This window comes from Hydra viridissima, unplaced genomic scaffold (assembly GCF_058129835.1).
Source record: "Hydra viridissima isolate aposymbiotic clone 2 unplaced genomic scaffold, HvirCarnegie_v1 scaffold_1, whole genome shotgun sequence".
NCBI classification, from domain to species: domain Eukaryota; kingdom Metazoa; phylum Cnidaria; class Hydrozoa; order Anthoathecata; family Hydridae; genus Hydra; species Hydra viridissima.
Window position 1 is genome coordinate 31,198,724 of NW_028324300.1, and position 15,774 is coordinate 31,214,497.

The 15,774-nt window shown below is 31.7% G+C and overlaps 2 protein-coding genes and 2 pseudogenes across 5 annotated transcripts; 1 reads left to right on the forward strand and 3 right to left on the reverse strand.

The window, feature by feature from the left end:
- Positions 1 to 738: 738 nt before the first annotated feature.
- Positions 739 to 2,935, forward strand: LOC145199364 (uncharacterized). 2 transcript variants are annotated; one of them, XM_090069892.1, is made up of 2 exons: positions 753 to 1,209; positions 1,367 to 1,508. In XM_090069892.1, exons 1-2 carry the CDS (start codon positions 867 to 869, stop codon positions 1,378 to 1,380), a joined length of 357 nt encoding a protein of 118 aa, XP_089926018.1. In that variant the 5' UTR covers positions 753 to 866; the 3' UTR covers positions 1,381 to 1,508. The 2 variants fall into 2 exon arrangements, with proteins under 2 accessions (XP_089926017.1, XP_089926018.1); XM_090069891.1 differs by having other exon boundaries at positions 739 to 2,935.
- A 388-nt stretch (positions 2,936 to 3,323) lies between these two features.
- LOC145191948 (uncharacterized) lies at positions 3,324 to 5,404 on the reverse strand (annotated as a pseudogene). Its single transcript, XR_016446093.1, has 2 exons — positions 5,317 to 5,404; positions 3,324 to 4,976 (listed from the first exon to the last, which is right to left on the reverse strand). The product of XR_016446093.1 is annotated as an uncharacterized LOC145191948 (transcript).
- A 6,525-nt stretch (positions 5,405 to 11,929) lies between these two features.
- LOC149894509 (uncharacterized) lies at positions 11,930 to 12,675 on the reverse strand (annotated as a pseudogene).
- Positions 12,676 to 12,783: 108 nt separating this feature from the next.
- Positions 12,784 to 14,064, reverse strand: LOC149894510 (uncharacterized). Of its 2 annotated transcripts, XM_090075272.1 has the most exons (3): positions 13,690 to 14,064; positions 13,086 to 13,235; positions 12,784 to 13,005 (listed from the first exon to the last, which is right to left on the reverse strand). In XM_090075272.1, the coding sequence occupies exons 1-3, from the start codon at positions 13,707 to 13,709 to the stop codon at positions 12,864 to 12,866; spliced, it is 312 nt and encodes a 103-aa protein (XP_089931398.1). In that variant the 5' UTR covers positions 13,710 to 14,064; the 3' UTR covers positions 12,784 to 12,863. The 2 variants fall into 2 exon arrangements, with proteins under 2 accessions (XP_089931398.1, XP_089931394.1); XM_090075268.1 differs by lacking the exon at positions 13,690 to 14,064 and having other exon boundaries at positions 13,086 to 13,294.
- Positions 14,065 to 15,774: the final 1,710 nt, after the last annotated feature.

Consider the following 15,774-nt stretch of genomic DNA (forward strand, 5'->3'; position numbering starts at 1 on the left):
GATTTTTTCTTAAAAGGCACCTCTCTCTTGCTTGTTTCATCTTTTGAAGTGATTGTGATCGTTTTCGTAAAAGAATAATATTTAAAAAGTTATCAAATTTAAATTTGTACAGCGTAATTAACACAATTTGGCTTTTAACAAGCATTATTTGTGTTATAATACCAGTTAAACATAATGTTAAAATGCAATGTGTTTGTTTTTTGTCGCTAGAAGCCATCTTTAAAGTTATTATTTTACCGATGATGAGGCCTGCCCTGCTAGAAAAAGCCAGGCTGACATCGATATCATTTTTTCTTTTTTTGGCAAAAATTCATATAAACGCAATTTTAAAACTGGCTCGTTTTCCGGGCTAGCTCGGCAAACGGGCTAGCCCTTGTCCATATAAACAGGCCCTAAGGACGACGTCGAGATCTTGGCAAATGGGCTGGCTCGTTTACCGAGCCAGCCCGCTTTCTATATAAACAGGCCCTAAACTGGTGTTGTTACGAATTTGAAATTATTCGACTGTCGACTAAATCGATTTATGTATTTTCTAAAGTCGACTAAAATCGACTAATAATTCATTCTTAAAATCGACTAAGTCGACTAAAAGTTGATTTAGTCGAAATATTTGAATAAAAAATTTTATTATAATAATATACTTTAATGTTGCTTGTAGTGATCGACCGGAATTCGGTTCGGATCCGGTTTCCTACCAAAATAGACCTTTTCGTAATTAAGCGGCAATTATGAATCACGTGGTGTAACGTTTTTCTCGGGAGGGCAAAATTGTAAACAAAATAAAGAAAACGCTTTACTTATTTTTTATTATTTGTTTCAAATAGAATAGTATATTTGGAAATATACCATTTAAAGTAGTTTTTAAAATGCCACTTAAGAATTATGAAGATTTTTTGAATTTATCTGTCAAACAGCTTATTAATTTTTTAACTGTTCGTGGGCTAAGTACAACTGGACGTAAAATCGAGCTTGTTGCAAGAGCATTTACTGCAATGGAATTAAATATAGAAATTATAGAAACAGCAGAAGAACAGGAGAAAAACCTTAAGCAATCATATGCGGACAAACTAAAAGCTTTAGATCTTATTGACCCAAACTCTGCTCCTATGGAAATTAGAAAAGACTTAGTAGCTGAATGGCCAAGTATAACAATGGGAAATATTTTTTCGTATATCCTTAAAAAAAAATACTTTGATTCGGAATATATTGGTAAGTATAAAGACCAAAAAACATATTCATTTTTTTATAGTGGTTTTGTAGGCCCTATAATGCACTTCAAGTTTAAAAAAGACGTTTTGTTTGCATATTCCGAAGTGTGTGGTTCGCAAAAAATTAATGAAATAAGAAAACTTTGGATTGCCTTTAGCAATAACGACATAGTTTCTGCTTGGTGTTCGTGTATGGCTGGAGCTTTTGAAGTTTGTAATCATGTCATTGCCACCCTTTATAAAATGGAATATGCTAATAACAAAGGTTGGTGTAATCCAACATGCACTGAACAAGCCTGTGTCTGGAATAAATCTTCTCGAAAAGATATCAATCCATGTTTAATAACTGACTTAGTTGTTAGAAAAAGAATAGCAAATAATGTAATAGATAACAATGAGAAGGAAAACACACGAATGAAAACATTGCAAGAATTTGATCCTAGAATTGAAAGCCATCGTGACTTTAATGAACATTCATTTGAGACTTTTTTAAACAATATTCATATATCTGAGCCTTCTGCTGTAATATTTAAATCAAAAATTAAAAAATCTGATGAAAATTTCGAAATTAATCCTGATCTTGAGGAATTATCTTTTAAAATACTTTCTGACCATCCTAACACTGATGAAACAACTTTGAGTAAAATATTTTTAGAAAAAATGGTTTTGACCCAGGAAACAATTAAAAATGTAGAATATAATACAAGAGATCAAGCCAAAAGCAATACCTGGTTTCAAATGAGAAAGGGGAGGATAACTGCATCCAAACATCATAGTATATACACCAAAGTTAACACCCTTTCTAAAAATACCAGTTCTAAGAAGCCTAAAACAACTCCTCTTGTTGCTGATATTTTATACCCAAATAAAGAAAAATTTATTACTGCTTCTACCAAATGGGGAATTGATCATGAGCAAAGTGCTATAAAAAAATTTTATGCAGAGCATGTATCAAAACACACTGATTTGAAAATTGAAAAAAGTGGTCTCTTTATTTTTTATGAAAGACCTTATATCGCTTGTTCCCCAGACGGATTTATAGTATGCAAATGCCATGGAAGGGTTTGTTTGGAAGTTAAATGTCCTTTTAAAATTTTTAATAAAACAATTAAAGAAGGAGCTAATGAATGTGATTTTTTTACAATAAAAAATGATCAGATATCATTAAATAAGAATCATAAATATTACACACAGATTAATTCTCAAATGGCTATCACAAATTGCAAGTCAGCATATTTTATTGTTTGGACACTTAAAGACTTATTTGTTGAAGTAGTGAAATTTGATCAAGAGCTCTGGGATAAGGTGAAAACAAATTTAGATATTTTTTCAAAACATATGTTTCTCCAGCATTGTTACTATTAAAACCTATAACATTTTGTGGAAATTGCGATAAACTAATACTTGAAGAGCCAGAAATCAGTGCTAATGAATTTAATGAATGTAGCAGTATTCAATGTGAAATATGTTGCGCTTGGTTCCACTGTTCTTGTCAAAATTTAAAAAAAGAAGACTATGAATTAATAGTAGATCAAGACTGGATTTGTTACATGTGCTCTATGTCTACTTTGTGTTAAGTTTTAATCTTCAATAACATGTCTTTACATGTGTTACATGATTTATATGAAATCAGTCATTATGTTTAATTCCTTCTTATCAGTCATTATGTTTAATTCCTTCTTTTAAAACCTTGAGGCTTTGAGATTAATATGAAAGTTAATGAGTTTTATTATGGTTTTAATTAACTTTTATTTACATTTATATTTAAAATATAAACTTATATTTATTATATTAAGATTATATATACATAATCTCAGGTGTTTAATACAGGGAAGTGGGGGAGATTATTAACTTTTGCAAAAAATTCCCACCATCCTGAGCTTAATAATGTATCTAATTGATAAAGATAATGTAATACTGTATCTAACTGATAATAATAAAAATTTTTAGTGTAAACAGTCCTTAAAAATTCAAGAACATTAGACAACCATTCTAAAAATTATTGAGTTTATTTTAAAATAATCGGTCCCTTTATTAAGACATCCCATTTATTTGATCAGGATAAAAATTTCTACTCCCCTGGTTGTTATATTATAAAAGAAAATAGAATATTCAGTAAACTTGAATTTTTTTAATAGACTATTTAGAAACTAATGGCTTTCTCAAGTTTGATATAGCAGCACACACACGCAGTATATTATTCATAATTGGTAGGTATAGTAATGGCTGTGTTATTTTTAAAATACGGAAGTGTTTCATCCTTTTTATTGCCTGCTCCACATAAATACGTACATTAGCAATGTTTGATGTTTCTTGAACTTTTTCTTTTGACATTTGTATTCCTTTACAAGCACTTGGAGGTATACAAAGTGTAGATTGTTTATATGCAAGGTCTGTCTTAATTTTAAAGCCACGATCTGCCATAACTTGGTCATAAGGCTCAAGTATATCAAGAAAACCACTATTTCTGACAATAAAAATGTCAGAGGCACGTCCACCATATAGGGGAGACAGCCATGAAATTGCTCCATTTGGAGTTATTGCTATTAAAAATTTGACTGTTGCATGATGTTTATAGTCACTCCACATACAAGCTTGAACATCAAGGGCACTTGATGTTTCAAAAAATATTTCAGAACAATCTATAATTGTTCTCACTTTTGGATATAGTCGTTTAAAACAGTTTGGCATAGTTCCCCGAATTGTATTCCTGCAAGGCCACAAAATCAAACTCTCCAACTCTTTAGATAATAGTATGACCCATGTAATAATAATTTGGGATACTGTTCCAGCTGATATACAAAAGCGGAAGGCTAAGTCTTCAATCAAAAGACCCAGGCGTAATCTCATCATAACTAACAGAAATTCCTGTTCCAGTGAGATTTTTCTTTTAGGACCACTTTTTCTCATAGGAAATAAATTAACATCAATATTATAATCTTGTGTTAGAAGTAGTTGCTCAACAGATTCAACACTAGACATAGTTTTTCGTAATCGATTTGTCCTCTTATTTCCATCCCAATACTTCATAACTGCCGCTTTGTGCTTGACATAATTAAAAACACTTTGAAACATTTTTGCATTTTGTAAACCGGTAAAAGTTGATACATCCGAATCCCTAGTAATATGACAAAACTGTAAAGCAACATATGTTGGTAATAAAGTAGGCTTTGTATAATTTTTACCAATATAACTTGCTTTAATCTCAAACAAAGTTGGATTTTCAGACTCTTTTTCTTTTGGAGAGGTGGTAATGTGGTTTAAGAATTTTTCTGTAACTGTACCACCATTATCATGTGGACTAATTTCAAATGAGATGGAATTTTCTTCACAGGAAGAAATAACCATAAGATCAGATAATTCTTCAGCTGTAAGTGTATCCGAGTTAGAAGTAATAGATTCCAGAATATTTGTAGAAGTTGGTTTTCCAAGAGATCTTTTTCTGATTTTTGGAGGAGGTCTTGATTTTTTTTTTCAGGAGTACATTGAACATTCATAGTGTGTGTCAAAAACAGAGTAGGATTAGGGTTTTCATAAGTGGGCAGGCCATCGACAAAATGATTGGAGCAGACTTTAAAATGTTTAGGTACAACAAAGTGCTTTCGCCCTTTAGAAACAGCATGAATCCATGACTTCTTTGTTCTTTCATCAGCAGGCAATTTGTGGAAACATAATTTTCCAGATGTAACATTACTATGTATTCTGTAACGCTCTGGGTAACGTTTATCGTTATTGCAAATACCAACGACACAGCGATCATTAACCATACTGTTTTTTGAACGTAGAAATCAAATAGTAAAATAATGATAAATAATAAAATTAAAACTTACTTAGGAGTTATATAAGAACAAATAACGTTATACTATACAACATTATTTTTAAATAGTAAGAAAGTAATACAAAACAAATAAACTTACTGCAAAAACCTTAACAAGCACCACTTAATAAGCTTTAATAAGCACAACTTAACTTTACTATCTGTTCATATCTTATTCTATTTTATTGACTTTAAGGTGTACAAATAAAATATTCTTTACTAGATTTCTCTTTACTCTTATTTTAATTGCATTTATGTTTGAGAATTTATATCATTTTTAAAATTTTATACCTGATGTGTTTAATTATTTACTTGTTTGTTTTTATATTTATGTGTTTATAACTGGTTTGTTTACATTTTTGCCCTCCCAAGAAAAACATTACATCACGTGATACATAATTGCCGCTTAATTACGAAATCTTCTATTTCGACCGGAACCGAAATTCCCGTTCCGGTTCCCGTTATATATAAGATTTCGGCTCCGGCCGGATGTCCGGTTTAAAATGCTACCGAAAATATATATTATAAAGCTTTATTTAGCATAATACCCTTATTATCATTTTGATAAAAATGGTTAAAAAATTTTTTAAATTAGTAGTTAAGCTTAAAATTAATTTAAATAAAATTTGGCTTTGTTTGAAAACTAACTAATTTTCTTCTTTAAATTAACTTTAAATTAATATTCATATCTTTTAATGTTTCAATCGCTATAATTTGAGCTGAACTTACACCATTCTGATTCTTACCAACTCTTTTTCTTAAACATATTGTCATGATCCAAACGGTAAATTTTTATCCTCCTAAAGATGAATTGGCTCCTGCAGCTCAAAGTCTGACAACAATTTAAAAAAATTCCATCTTTTTCACACTTTGTTAAAATTATTGCGCAATCGCGAACAGGGGAAAATGATTAATGTGCATTTTGACAATCAAAAATATCATTTAAGTGTTAAATGATTTTTTTGGATTGTCTAATTGTTCCTCTACACCTTGGGTTTCGGAAAAACATTTAAAAAAATGTAAAATTTTAATTATTTTTACTACATTAATTTTTGTTTAAATTAGAACTAACTTTTTAAAAATATATTACTTACTTTCGGTTCCAATTTCTGTTCCTGTTCCGGTTTGGATTTAGTTTCGGTTCCGGTTAGGAATATTTATAATCTAGTACCGGTTTGGTTCCGGTTCCGGCAAAATCTCTGTTCCGGTCGATCACTAGTTGCTTGACAATTTATCTTTTAGACGCTATGAAAAAACTAGAACTTTAAGAGAGTAAACAAATAAGCAGTTATAATAGTACATGCTCTTCTTTTATCAAGAGCGTTTTCTTTTTTCAATTTTAATTCATCTAATCTATTAGATGAATTAAAATCGAATAAACAAAATAAAATGGAAATTACAAAGTAAAAAAAACAAAAACACTGCTGGGCATTTTATATCATTTTTCACAAGCAAATAATTAACAAAAATATTTATTAAATAAAAACAGGTCGGGGGAGATGGGGCGGGAAAACTTTTTTTTTTTTTTGGGGGGGGGGGGGGCAGATTTGCAAAACGTTTTCGCATCCTTAATTGAATACTATAACACATTACTTAACATTTTGTTTTAAAAGCATCAACTGGTTATTATAATGAGAAAAAGGAAACATATTAATGAAGTGGTGCTACATACAGTAAGCCAAGAGTTAAGTTTATGTGATACAGCAAATTAGGTTCGATGGTCAGATATTTTGGTTCAACTAAAGTATTGGTAATTGAGGTCAATGAATTCAAATCTGCAGATACTTGGTCTCTAGGAATGTTCATTACCGCACAGGTGTTAATTTCAGGGTGGGTCATTGGATGTCTTGACAGTTTTATAATAAAAAAGGGACATTTCGTATATTTAAATATAGGTAAATGAAGTCGAGTATTGAAATTTGGGCTTATTTTGTCTCTAGGAGTGGTCGAGACCGCACAGGTGGTCAGGGGTTGTCAAGACGGTGTATTCTTTGTGCGAAGACTGTACACCAGCCTGTACAACAGGGGCATATGATACCAGTTGTGCAGGCTGGTGTACATTTGTGCAGTCTCCAGGTTATAGTGATGCAGCTTGTTAGGGTCCACTTTCTCATTGCCGGAGAGGATACAGAGGGTAATGTAAAACCTCTTCATCAGCTCTTCATCAACACCTAGAATCTCTACTGACTTTTGATATCCCCTAAAAAACCTCCTAGCAGTATTGCTATTATTGGAGTTTCCAGATCCTCATGACTTTGGAACATCAAAATTGATACCAAGACCATTCCTCAGCGCAACTTAAATCTGTTTTTTTTTTTGAGTTTAAGAAGTTCCTTATTTCCTTCCTTAGCCTGCCACTTCTTAAAATTCAACATAGCTTGTTGGCTATGTGAAGGAAGCACTCCATGCTTTTTATCCACAAATGAAGGGTGGACAGGCCATGTTTAATTCTAATATCTAAAATACCTGCCACAATCCTATAAACCTTCTCCAGGTCATTTACGTTGGAGCTGCTCAGGCAGCAGATGCTGCAACTAGTAGTTGCGTCAATCACTGCACTAAGAATGATGGCAACTTTTCCATCAACCATGGCTTACTCCAGCTCATGGTAGATCATGAATCCATCCAACCTTGAAGGGAGAGCCTTGAACTCCTTGAAAATGTTACACTCCTCCACCACAACATCTTTGCTCTCCTTTATGTATTGAAACCTGATTGGCCTGCAATAGAGTGTGGAAGAGGGTTTTGGATTTGTCCAGACAACCTTATTTGCCTCCTTGCTCCAAATCTGTAGAGAAACCAGGCAGTTGAGGAACAAGGACTCTTTTAGTGCTATGCTGGCTAGCTCAACATCCTCAGATGCCATCTGTTTATAATCTGTTTTTAGTCACTTTAAAAACAAATTATAACTATATTATATTTGATTTACCTCCTTCATTAACTTCCATCTTCTTCTCTATCTCCAGCACTTCCAGCAACCAGTACCAATTCTTCATAAAAAATCTCTCCTTCTTCCTACTAGATTTGGTCCAGCGACAATTGAACCTCTTCAGCCAAACCTTGGCAACCTCTTACCCAGGTCCAATGTCCTCCAATGTTCTGGTTTTGAGGAGTTTTGCTCACCCCTAGCCCACTGTTGCATATATTAATCTTTATAAATAATTTATATTAACAAGATAAACTACTTATAAAGACTTCTCTTTACTCATTGTCAACATCATAACAATATTAAAGATTGATAAAATTAATTAAGTGAAAACATAGAAATAAGGATGTTAGGATGATTAACCGACTAAATCGACTTTTAGTCGATTAGTATGAAACTCATAGTTGATTAAATCGACTATTCAATTTTTCAAAGTCGACTAATTTCGACTTTCGACTAGTCAACTTTTAGTCAATTTAGTTGAAGTTGATAACAACACTTGTCTAAACTAAAAACAAGTTTTTGTCTTTTCAATTATTAGCATGTTCTTTTTTTTTTTTTTTTTTTTTTACCGCATACCAAAAGTGAACAATTTCATGTGCTCTTTTGGTATGCGGTTATGGTCAATAGGAGTATTAAAATTTAAAAGTGTTCAACAATACTAGTCTCCCCAATATATATATATATTTTTTGCTTGTTGATAAGGTAAGTAATTAAAATTCAGTAAGAGTCTCCTCTTTAGTGCTAGGCAAGAATGACAAACGTTTCAGCGAAGATCGTTCTAAAGATCTTTTTGTCGGAGGTTATCTTTGAACATTCGTTTATTATTTTGTTTTTTCAGTCTTTCAAGTAAGTTGAAAATTAAGGATTAGTAACAGGTTAAAAATTGTTTGATGATTAATGTCATTATGATATCTCACGAATTTAATGTCATCTATTATGTTATCTCACGTAAATACGTCATTTATTATGTTATCTCACGTATTCAATAATGAACGTGGTAATAAACAATATTTACAGTTTAAATATTTCTCACCAGTTTCAATACTTAGGTTGTGATTCATCTTATGTTTAGATTGCAATAGTTTTCGTGTCACTAATTAAGAGAAATCCCTACATTTCTCAATAATTAGCTTATTTATACCATTAGCTGTTTGTGTCTGCTCGTCAAATTGTGCTAATTCAGCCTAAAGCTTATTTTTTGCCAACAGGAGTGCACTTGGAAACCTGAAAAATTTCTCATAACTTTGGTTCTAGAGAAGTTACTTGAGAATATTGCTTTTTATCTAACTTCAGGGATTTTACTTTTGTGATTTATCATTATTGGTAAATCACAAAAAGAAGTAAACTGTGATATCAATATTAGCCATTAGGAATGCAATTCAGTCATCATTTTCTGTTTGAAGTTATTAATGTCAGTGTAACTCTTTGTAGAATAGATTTGCATGAGCTACAGTGTAGAAAATTTTAAAATATATATCCACTTAGATTCAAAAGTGCAATCTGGTTCCATGAAAGCTGCCTTTTCATTTGCTAAATTATTTTTTAGACAAACTCCAATGATTTTCATATCAGTCATATGAAAGATTTTTTAAAAGAGAAAAATATTTTTAGCTGAATGATTTTTTTTAAAAAAAATTTTAAAGGTATTTCAACTGGATTGTAGTTGACTTTTCATCTTTTCTTTCATTTTTTCATTAGTAGGATCAAACATATACCTGTAGAATTTATCGCTAGCTCAGAAATTTGATGCAATCATAGTGTAATATTTGCTCTAGTCCCTTATTCCCCATCCTGGAATAATAGACTAGAGCAAAACCAACCTTAAATAACTATCATTATAAATGAGAACGCACCTACCCAACATAAGACAACTTTAAGACGTATGTAACTTGTCTTTAACTCGTCTAGACGTCTACAACTAGTTAAAGACGTGTTTAAGACGACTTTTCAACACCTCATTAAGACATCTTCCAAAAACCAGTTTAAGATGTCCTTAAGACATCTTAACAAGACGTCTTTCGGAATAACCAGTTTAAGACATCCGTGATACATCTTGACAAGACGTCTGTCGGAACAACAAGTTTAAGACGTCCTTAAGACATCTTAAGAAGACGTCTCTCGGAATAGCCAGTTTAACACTTCTTTCGGAATAACCAGTTTAAGATGTCTTTCAGAATAACCAGTTTAAGACATCCGTGAGACATCTTAACAAGACGTCTGTCGGAACAACAAGTTTATGACGTCCGCAAGCCTTCTTAACAAGACGTCTGTCGGAACAACCAGTTTAAGATGTCCTTAAGACATCTTAACAAGACGTCTTTTGGAATAAGCAGCTTAAGATGTCTTTAATCGTGGAAATATTAGTGATGGACGTGCAAAATTTTTGTTTTTTTGCAAACCATGCTAGTTGCGCATTCTTAAAAATCTATTGTTATAAACAATAATATTTTAAGAAATAACGCGGATGATGAAAAGAAATTGAAATCATTTACTTGAATACATGTATAACTTGAGAGGTAATAGTTAATACGAAATATCAAGAAGTTTTGTAGATACCTAGAGCACAATGGTTCCATGTTTAGTGAACTACTCCATCTACCATATTGCTGTAGTCTTCTGTTTTATGAAAATTAATGAATTTTCTATTTGGGCTTGCTCCATTAGACACTATAGCCCTTAGTTTAAGTCCAATGGATTCTAATATCGTATATATATATATATATATATATATATATATATATATATATATATATATATATATATATATATATATATATATATATATATTAGGGTACGTCACTTAAAAAAAAAATGAGCAAAGAAACTTCTAGCATCAATATTATAGTGCCAGTATGTATAATAAATAAAAATTCGAAAAAAAAATTTGAAAAATTTTTTTTTTACCTACCGGGGAACTGGTTCTTTTGTCACCGTAAAATCGTAAATTATCCTTATATCAGAACGTAAAGTTTTCGAATTAAAAAAAAATTATATCTCAGTGAACATCTGTGAACTTTTTATTTTATTTGTGTATAACACATGAAAAAAACTAGGGAAATGATTGGCATCGAAAAACCAAGTTTAAACTAGGGCCGACGAGCTGGGAGCCCGGGGGGTTACCAGATCTTTTTTTTATTTTTTAGAAATTTCAAGTGATATTAAGTAATAATAAAAAAATTAGAAGGAACAAAAAAATTCTCTACCTACCAGGGAATTTGTTTTTTTTTTAAGATGTCAGATATGAAAAAGAAAAAAACAAATGACATTAATATTAACCATTTGTTTGGCATAGTGATATATTCATATTAAAACATATTTACTGTATATATAATCAAATTCAAGTGTCTGTTAAAAAAATGTTTCTTAGATCTTTTTTAGAGTGCAGCTTAGGCATTAATAGTCTATGAGCCAACCTAGCCCTGATAAATCCATCTCTTCTCTCAAATCCACAAACAGATGCAGATGCATCTGTCACCTCTTTTACCGCTCTTTCGCAAGATTGTGTGTGTAGGGGAAAGTAGGGTGCTTCAAAAGGTATCTCTAAGAAATTGTCAAGATCTTTTGCTTGCTATAAGGGAAAGAATCAAAGATTCAGAATGAGCAAAATATGCTCCATTTTTTATGTAGGGAGTAACAATTTCTTTTATCTCATCCTCCTGCTTTCTTAGCAGCCTTAACAGTGTTACTATGTGTTCCGGGGCCTCAACAATACTGTGTTTCACTTTCATTTTATACCACATGTGAAAATACACTTGAACTACCCATTTTAAAATTAAGTGAAATCTTCTTAGCACATCATCAGTAAAGCCATGGTTACTCATATGGAGAAAAATAATCGCTTCGCCAATAGTAAGCCATCTGCTATGAGAAAAATTGCCACACTTAGCCATTTTAAGATTTGGGTCCATCTTGCCTGTAGTCAAACATGTAATCAGTTTATAGCAGAGAGCTGAATCTGTTGACATTGAACTTAGAATTTTTTCAGGGATCTGGATTAATGGTTCCAACTGCGCGTTACAGCGTTTGTCCAACCAGTTACAGCGTTTGTTGAATCTCCTCCTATTACTTTTAGAGATTTATGTACTCCCCGAGGAACCATCCAGTTAAATAGTCCAATAGCTGCTTGTTTAGCAGGCTTATTAGGAGGTATTGCCTTCATGGGTGTAAAATGTGTAATGTAGTGACCGTCAGGTTCAGAAGTAACAGTAATGTGTTCTTCTTTTACAACCCTTTGATGAAATCGTTTTGTTACAGAGTTGTGCTTTAAAACTCTGGTAAAATCTTTTCTGCTATCAGCAAATATACCTTTGATAGATTTTAATTGAAACTTCATTTCTTCAGATGTCTTTGTTTTAGTCATTACTGCTTTCCTAGCCCTAATAACTTTCTTAGGATCTACAGCCAAATAGGACATTTCAGGTGTTAAAAGTTACCAAGAATAAGGTCTTGAAGAAAAGCTGAAACTACAGCTGATGTTGCAGCTGGTGAAATATCAAACCTCAAAGAAGCTTCAGCAGTATTACTAATGGACATAAAATTTAGTTTCCATTTATCTGTTGAAGCAGGTTCGTCTTCCATTTCTATTCTATTTGAATTATCATCACGTATGAAAGACTCAACATAATCTTTACTTTTTGAAGTTTCTTCCTCTTCTTTTTTTCTAATTTGTTTTTCTAGACTTGACTTTCTTTTCAGCTTCCTCTTTTCTAAAGAAACCTGTCGAGCTGTTTCCTTAGTTCAAGTCATTTGATATTTTGATAGTGACCCCGTTTTTTCTCTTTCAGCTTTTAACCAAATAAGTTCACTTTCCGGAATCTTATTTTCCCTCGGACAAGTACACTGAATATGCGCAAAATCTAGACAACTATTTAATTTTGAGCACTTTTCATTACATAAAGTGATTTCACATTTACAAGATGTAATGTCTTAGGCCTCTAGAAATTTGACTAAACTTTTTCCAAGGAAACTTGAAAAGAGCATTCGATCTTGTCCACTGTTGAAGAACCAAGTCTGCTAATTGTACACTAAGTTCTCTTACAGACATAAGCCTACTTAAAAATAAAACAAAGTGAATACAAGTAAATACTAACAATATTTCTGCAATCTTTAAATTTAACTTTTCATTACATACTTGTCAGTATCTTTTTCAATGAGCATACTTTCTTGTATTAAAAGACCCTTTCTCAGGATATCTCTAATAGTAGGCACTTCTGAAGGATTAAGATCATTACTTCCACCCAAATACAGTGAAAATTTGGACTCTTTTTTATCCAAATTGAACCTAGTAATTTTAGGAGCACTCATTCTTCCAATTAATATTAAATAAATACTAGCAATTAACAAAACTGGAAATCAACCAAACCGGAAGTAAAGTACTTTTGTACTGCATTTTCTTGTATGAGGTACATAAATGCACTTACGGAAGTAATTTATTTCCAGTTTTATTGATTGCTAGTATGAATAAACAAAAACATATGGTTAAAAAAAAATATTTCAGAACGTGATGTATTGTACTTTTTCCAGAGTACATACAGAATAGTACATTAGTACTGAAGTGTGTATTATGTACATTGTGCGCAAACTACACTTTTGTATTAATGTAATAAACGAAGAAAATGATGTACACTTCTGTACTATGCAATAAATGTAGAGATAACTGGTGAATACAAGTGAATACAAACAATATTTCTGTACAATGTAATAAATGTAGAAATAAATGTTTAAAAATAACCTACAACTTTTCCGAACTTTGCATTTCTAAGTATACAGGGCAGACGACACGGTTCTCAAAGTTGGGGGAGTTGTGGGGAGCACAATCATCAACTACTAATAAAGGTCCTCCATATCTAAAAACTTCAAAACCTTTGTTAAAAAAAAAATTTTTATAAAAAAAGTGAGGGGGCTTTATAAAAAAAGTGAGGGGAGGGGGCAGTGACCCCTTGATCCTCTGGCGTCATCACCCCTGGTATAATCTCAATTTTTCAACGCCAATCATGTTACCTTTTTTTTATTATTTGTTAGACACAAAGAACATCAAAATCGAACTAAACTCACTGAGATATGACTTTTTTAAGTTTGTGATTTTTTACAAACTGACATCTTCCTAAAGGAACGAGTTCCCCGGTAGGTAAAAAAAAATTTTTTCAATTTTTTTTTTCAAATTTTTATTTATTATACATATTGGCACTATAATATTGATGCTAGAAGTTTCTTTGCTCACTTTTTTTTTAAGTGACGTACCCTAATATATATATATATACACAATATTAGAGTCCATTGGACTTAAACTAAGGGCTATAGTGTCTAATGGAGCAAGCCCAAATAGAAAATTCATTAATTTTCATAAAACAGAAGACTGCAGCAATATGGTAGATGGAGTAGTTCACTAAACATGGAACCATTGTGCTAAACATGGAACCATTGTGCATTGTGCACACACACACACATATATTTGTGTGTGTGTGTGTGTGTGTGTGTGTGTGTGTGTGTGTGTTTAACAGGAATATATACAGTTAAGGATAAATAACTTATACATAAAATGAATATAAATACAAGAAAGAAAAAATAATTTGCCACAGTTTTAAAGAATTTAGCAAAACCAGTTTATGGCAAACCGCAAGAATTACTTAGTATTTAACATTAACATAACATGATTTACCAGCTATATATAAACTAAATTTTACTTGACAAAAACTAATGGGTTATTATGTGCTTTTTATAATAAATGAAATAATATATGAAATATGAAAAACGAAAACATGAAATATCTGGCGCATTTTGCAAGATAATTATAAATTTGAATAACTTTTAAAAAGATTTCGCATTATCAAATAAGTTAAAAAATACCCATTAGAAAATGCACCTAACAATAAACAACTCACAGTGGAATATATATTGGGGAGCTTATAGAGTAGTCGACGCAAAAAATGGGAATAAATCTTAAAAAATACATACATTTAAGGCTGGTGAACGAAGGACCAAGGAGTTGAATGAAACCAGATCTTGACAAAAAATTATATTTAAGCTTTTTTATGTTTCGCTATACTTTTTTTAGTCATTTTAAAATTGTTTTTACAGGTCTATTTTATCATTGACAGACTTTGTTTACCCGAAAAAACGTGTCCAAGTTTACAAATGTTTATCTTGAAAAAATGATAAAATCTGTTCGTGCCGACAACTAATTTCCTTTACCTTGGAGTAATTCGTTTAATAATTTGTCAACACGTGAAGTAGTTACTTTATCCTGAACAGTCTTGTTAAACAAATACTATGAAAGTTTAAACTGATACTAAAAGTTTAAACTATAATAATAAGTTGCACGTCCATCTCTTATACGTCCATGCTTTAATTCCTTCCTTAATTGAGTCTTTAATTACGTCTTTAATTCCAATTGCGGAAGAATGACAAGAATTGTATGGTTTAAAGTTATGCGGACAATTTTATCTGACAATAAAATCAGTTATACACACTGTTAAAGTTAGAGCTTTTTTCTGTGATGCCCCAGGAAGATCATTTTTAAAATGGACTGTTGCACTCATACTGGATATTATTTTTGTGAAAAAGGCATTATGAGAGGTTCTTGGGAAGGAAGGGTAGTGTTTAATGAAGAACAAAAATTTTGCAAGCGGACAGATTACGATTTTAGCTGCCAGTCGTATAAGCAACATCAGAAATATGTCTCCTCTTATAGCTGATGGTTTTAAATGTCTTTTTCCGGATTTCTGCCTCGACAATATGCAAAAGACCAACTAATAATTCATAAAAATTTTGAATTATTTCGTTAAGGTCCTATGGCTAGGTTATTACAAGCACATATTTTA

What these genes read in the sequence shown, in the direction of transcription:
- LOC145199364 (XM_090069891.1), top strand. Translation starts at nt 867, where the DNA reads ATGCCACTTAAGAATTATGAAGATTTTTTGAATTTATCTGTCAAACAG.
- LOC149894510 (XM_090075268.1), bottom strand. Translation starts at nt 13,258, where the DNA reads ATGAGTGCTCCTAAAATTACTAGGTTCAATTTGGATAAAAAAGAGTCC. An exon ending in ATTGAAAAAGATACTGACAA is followed by an intron (nt 13,006 to 13,085) that starts GTATGTAATGAA and finishes TTTATTTTTAAG; the next exon opens with TAGGCTTATGTCTGTAAGAG.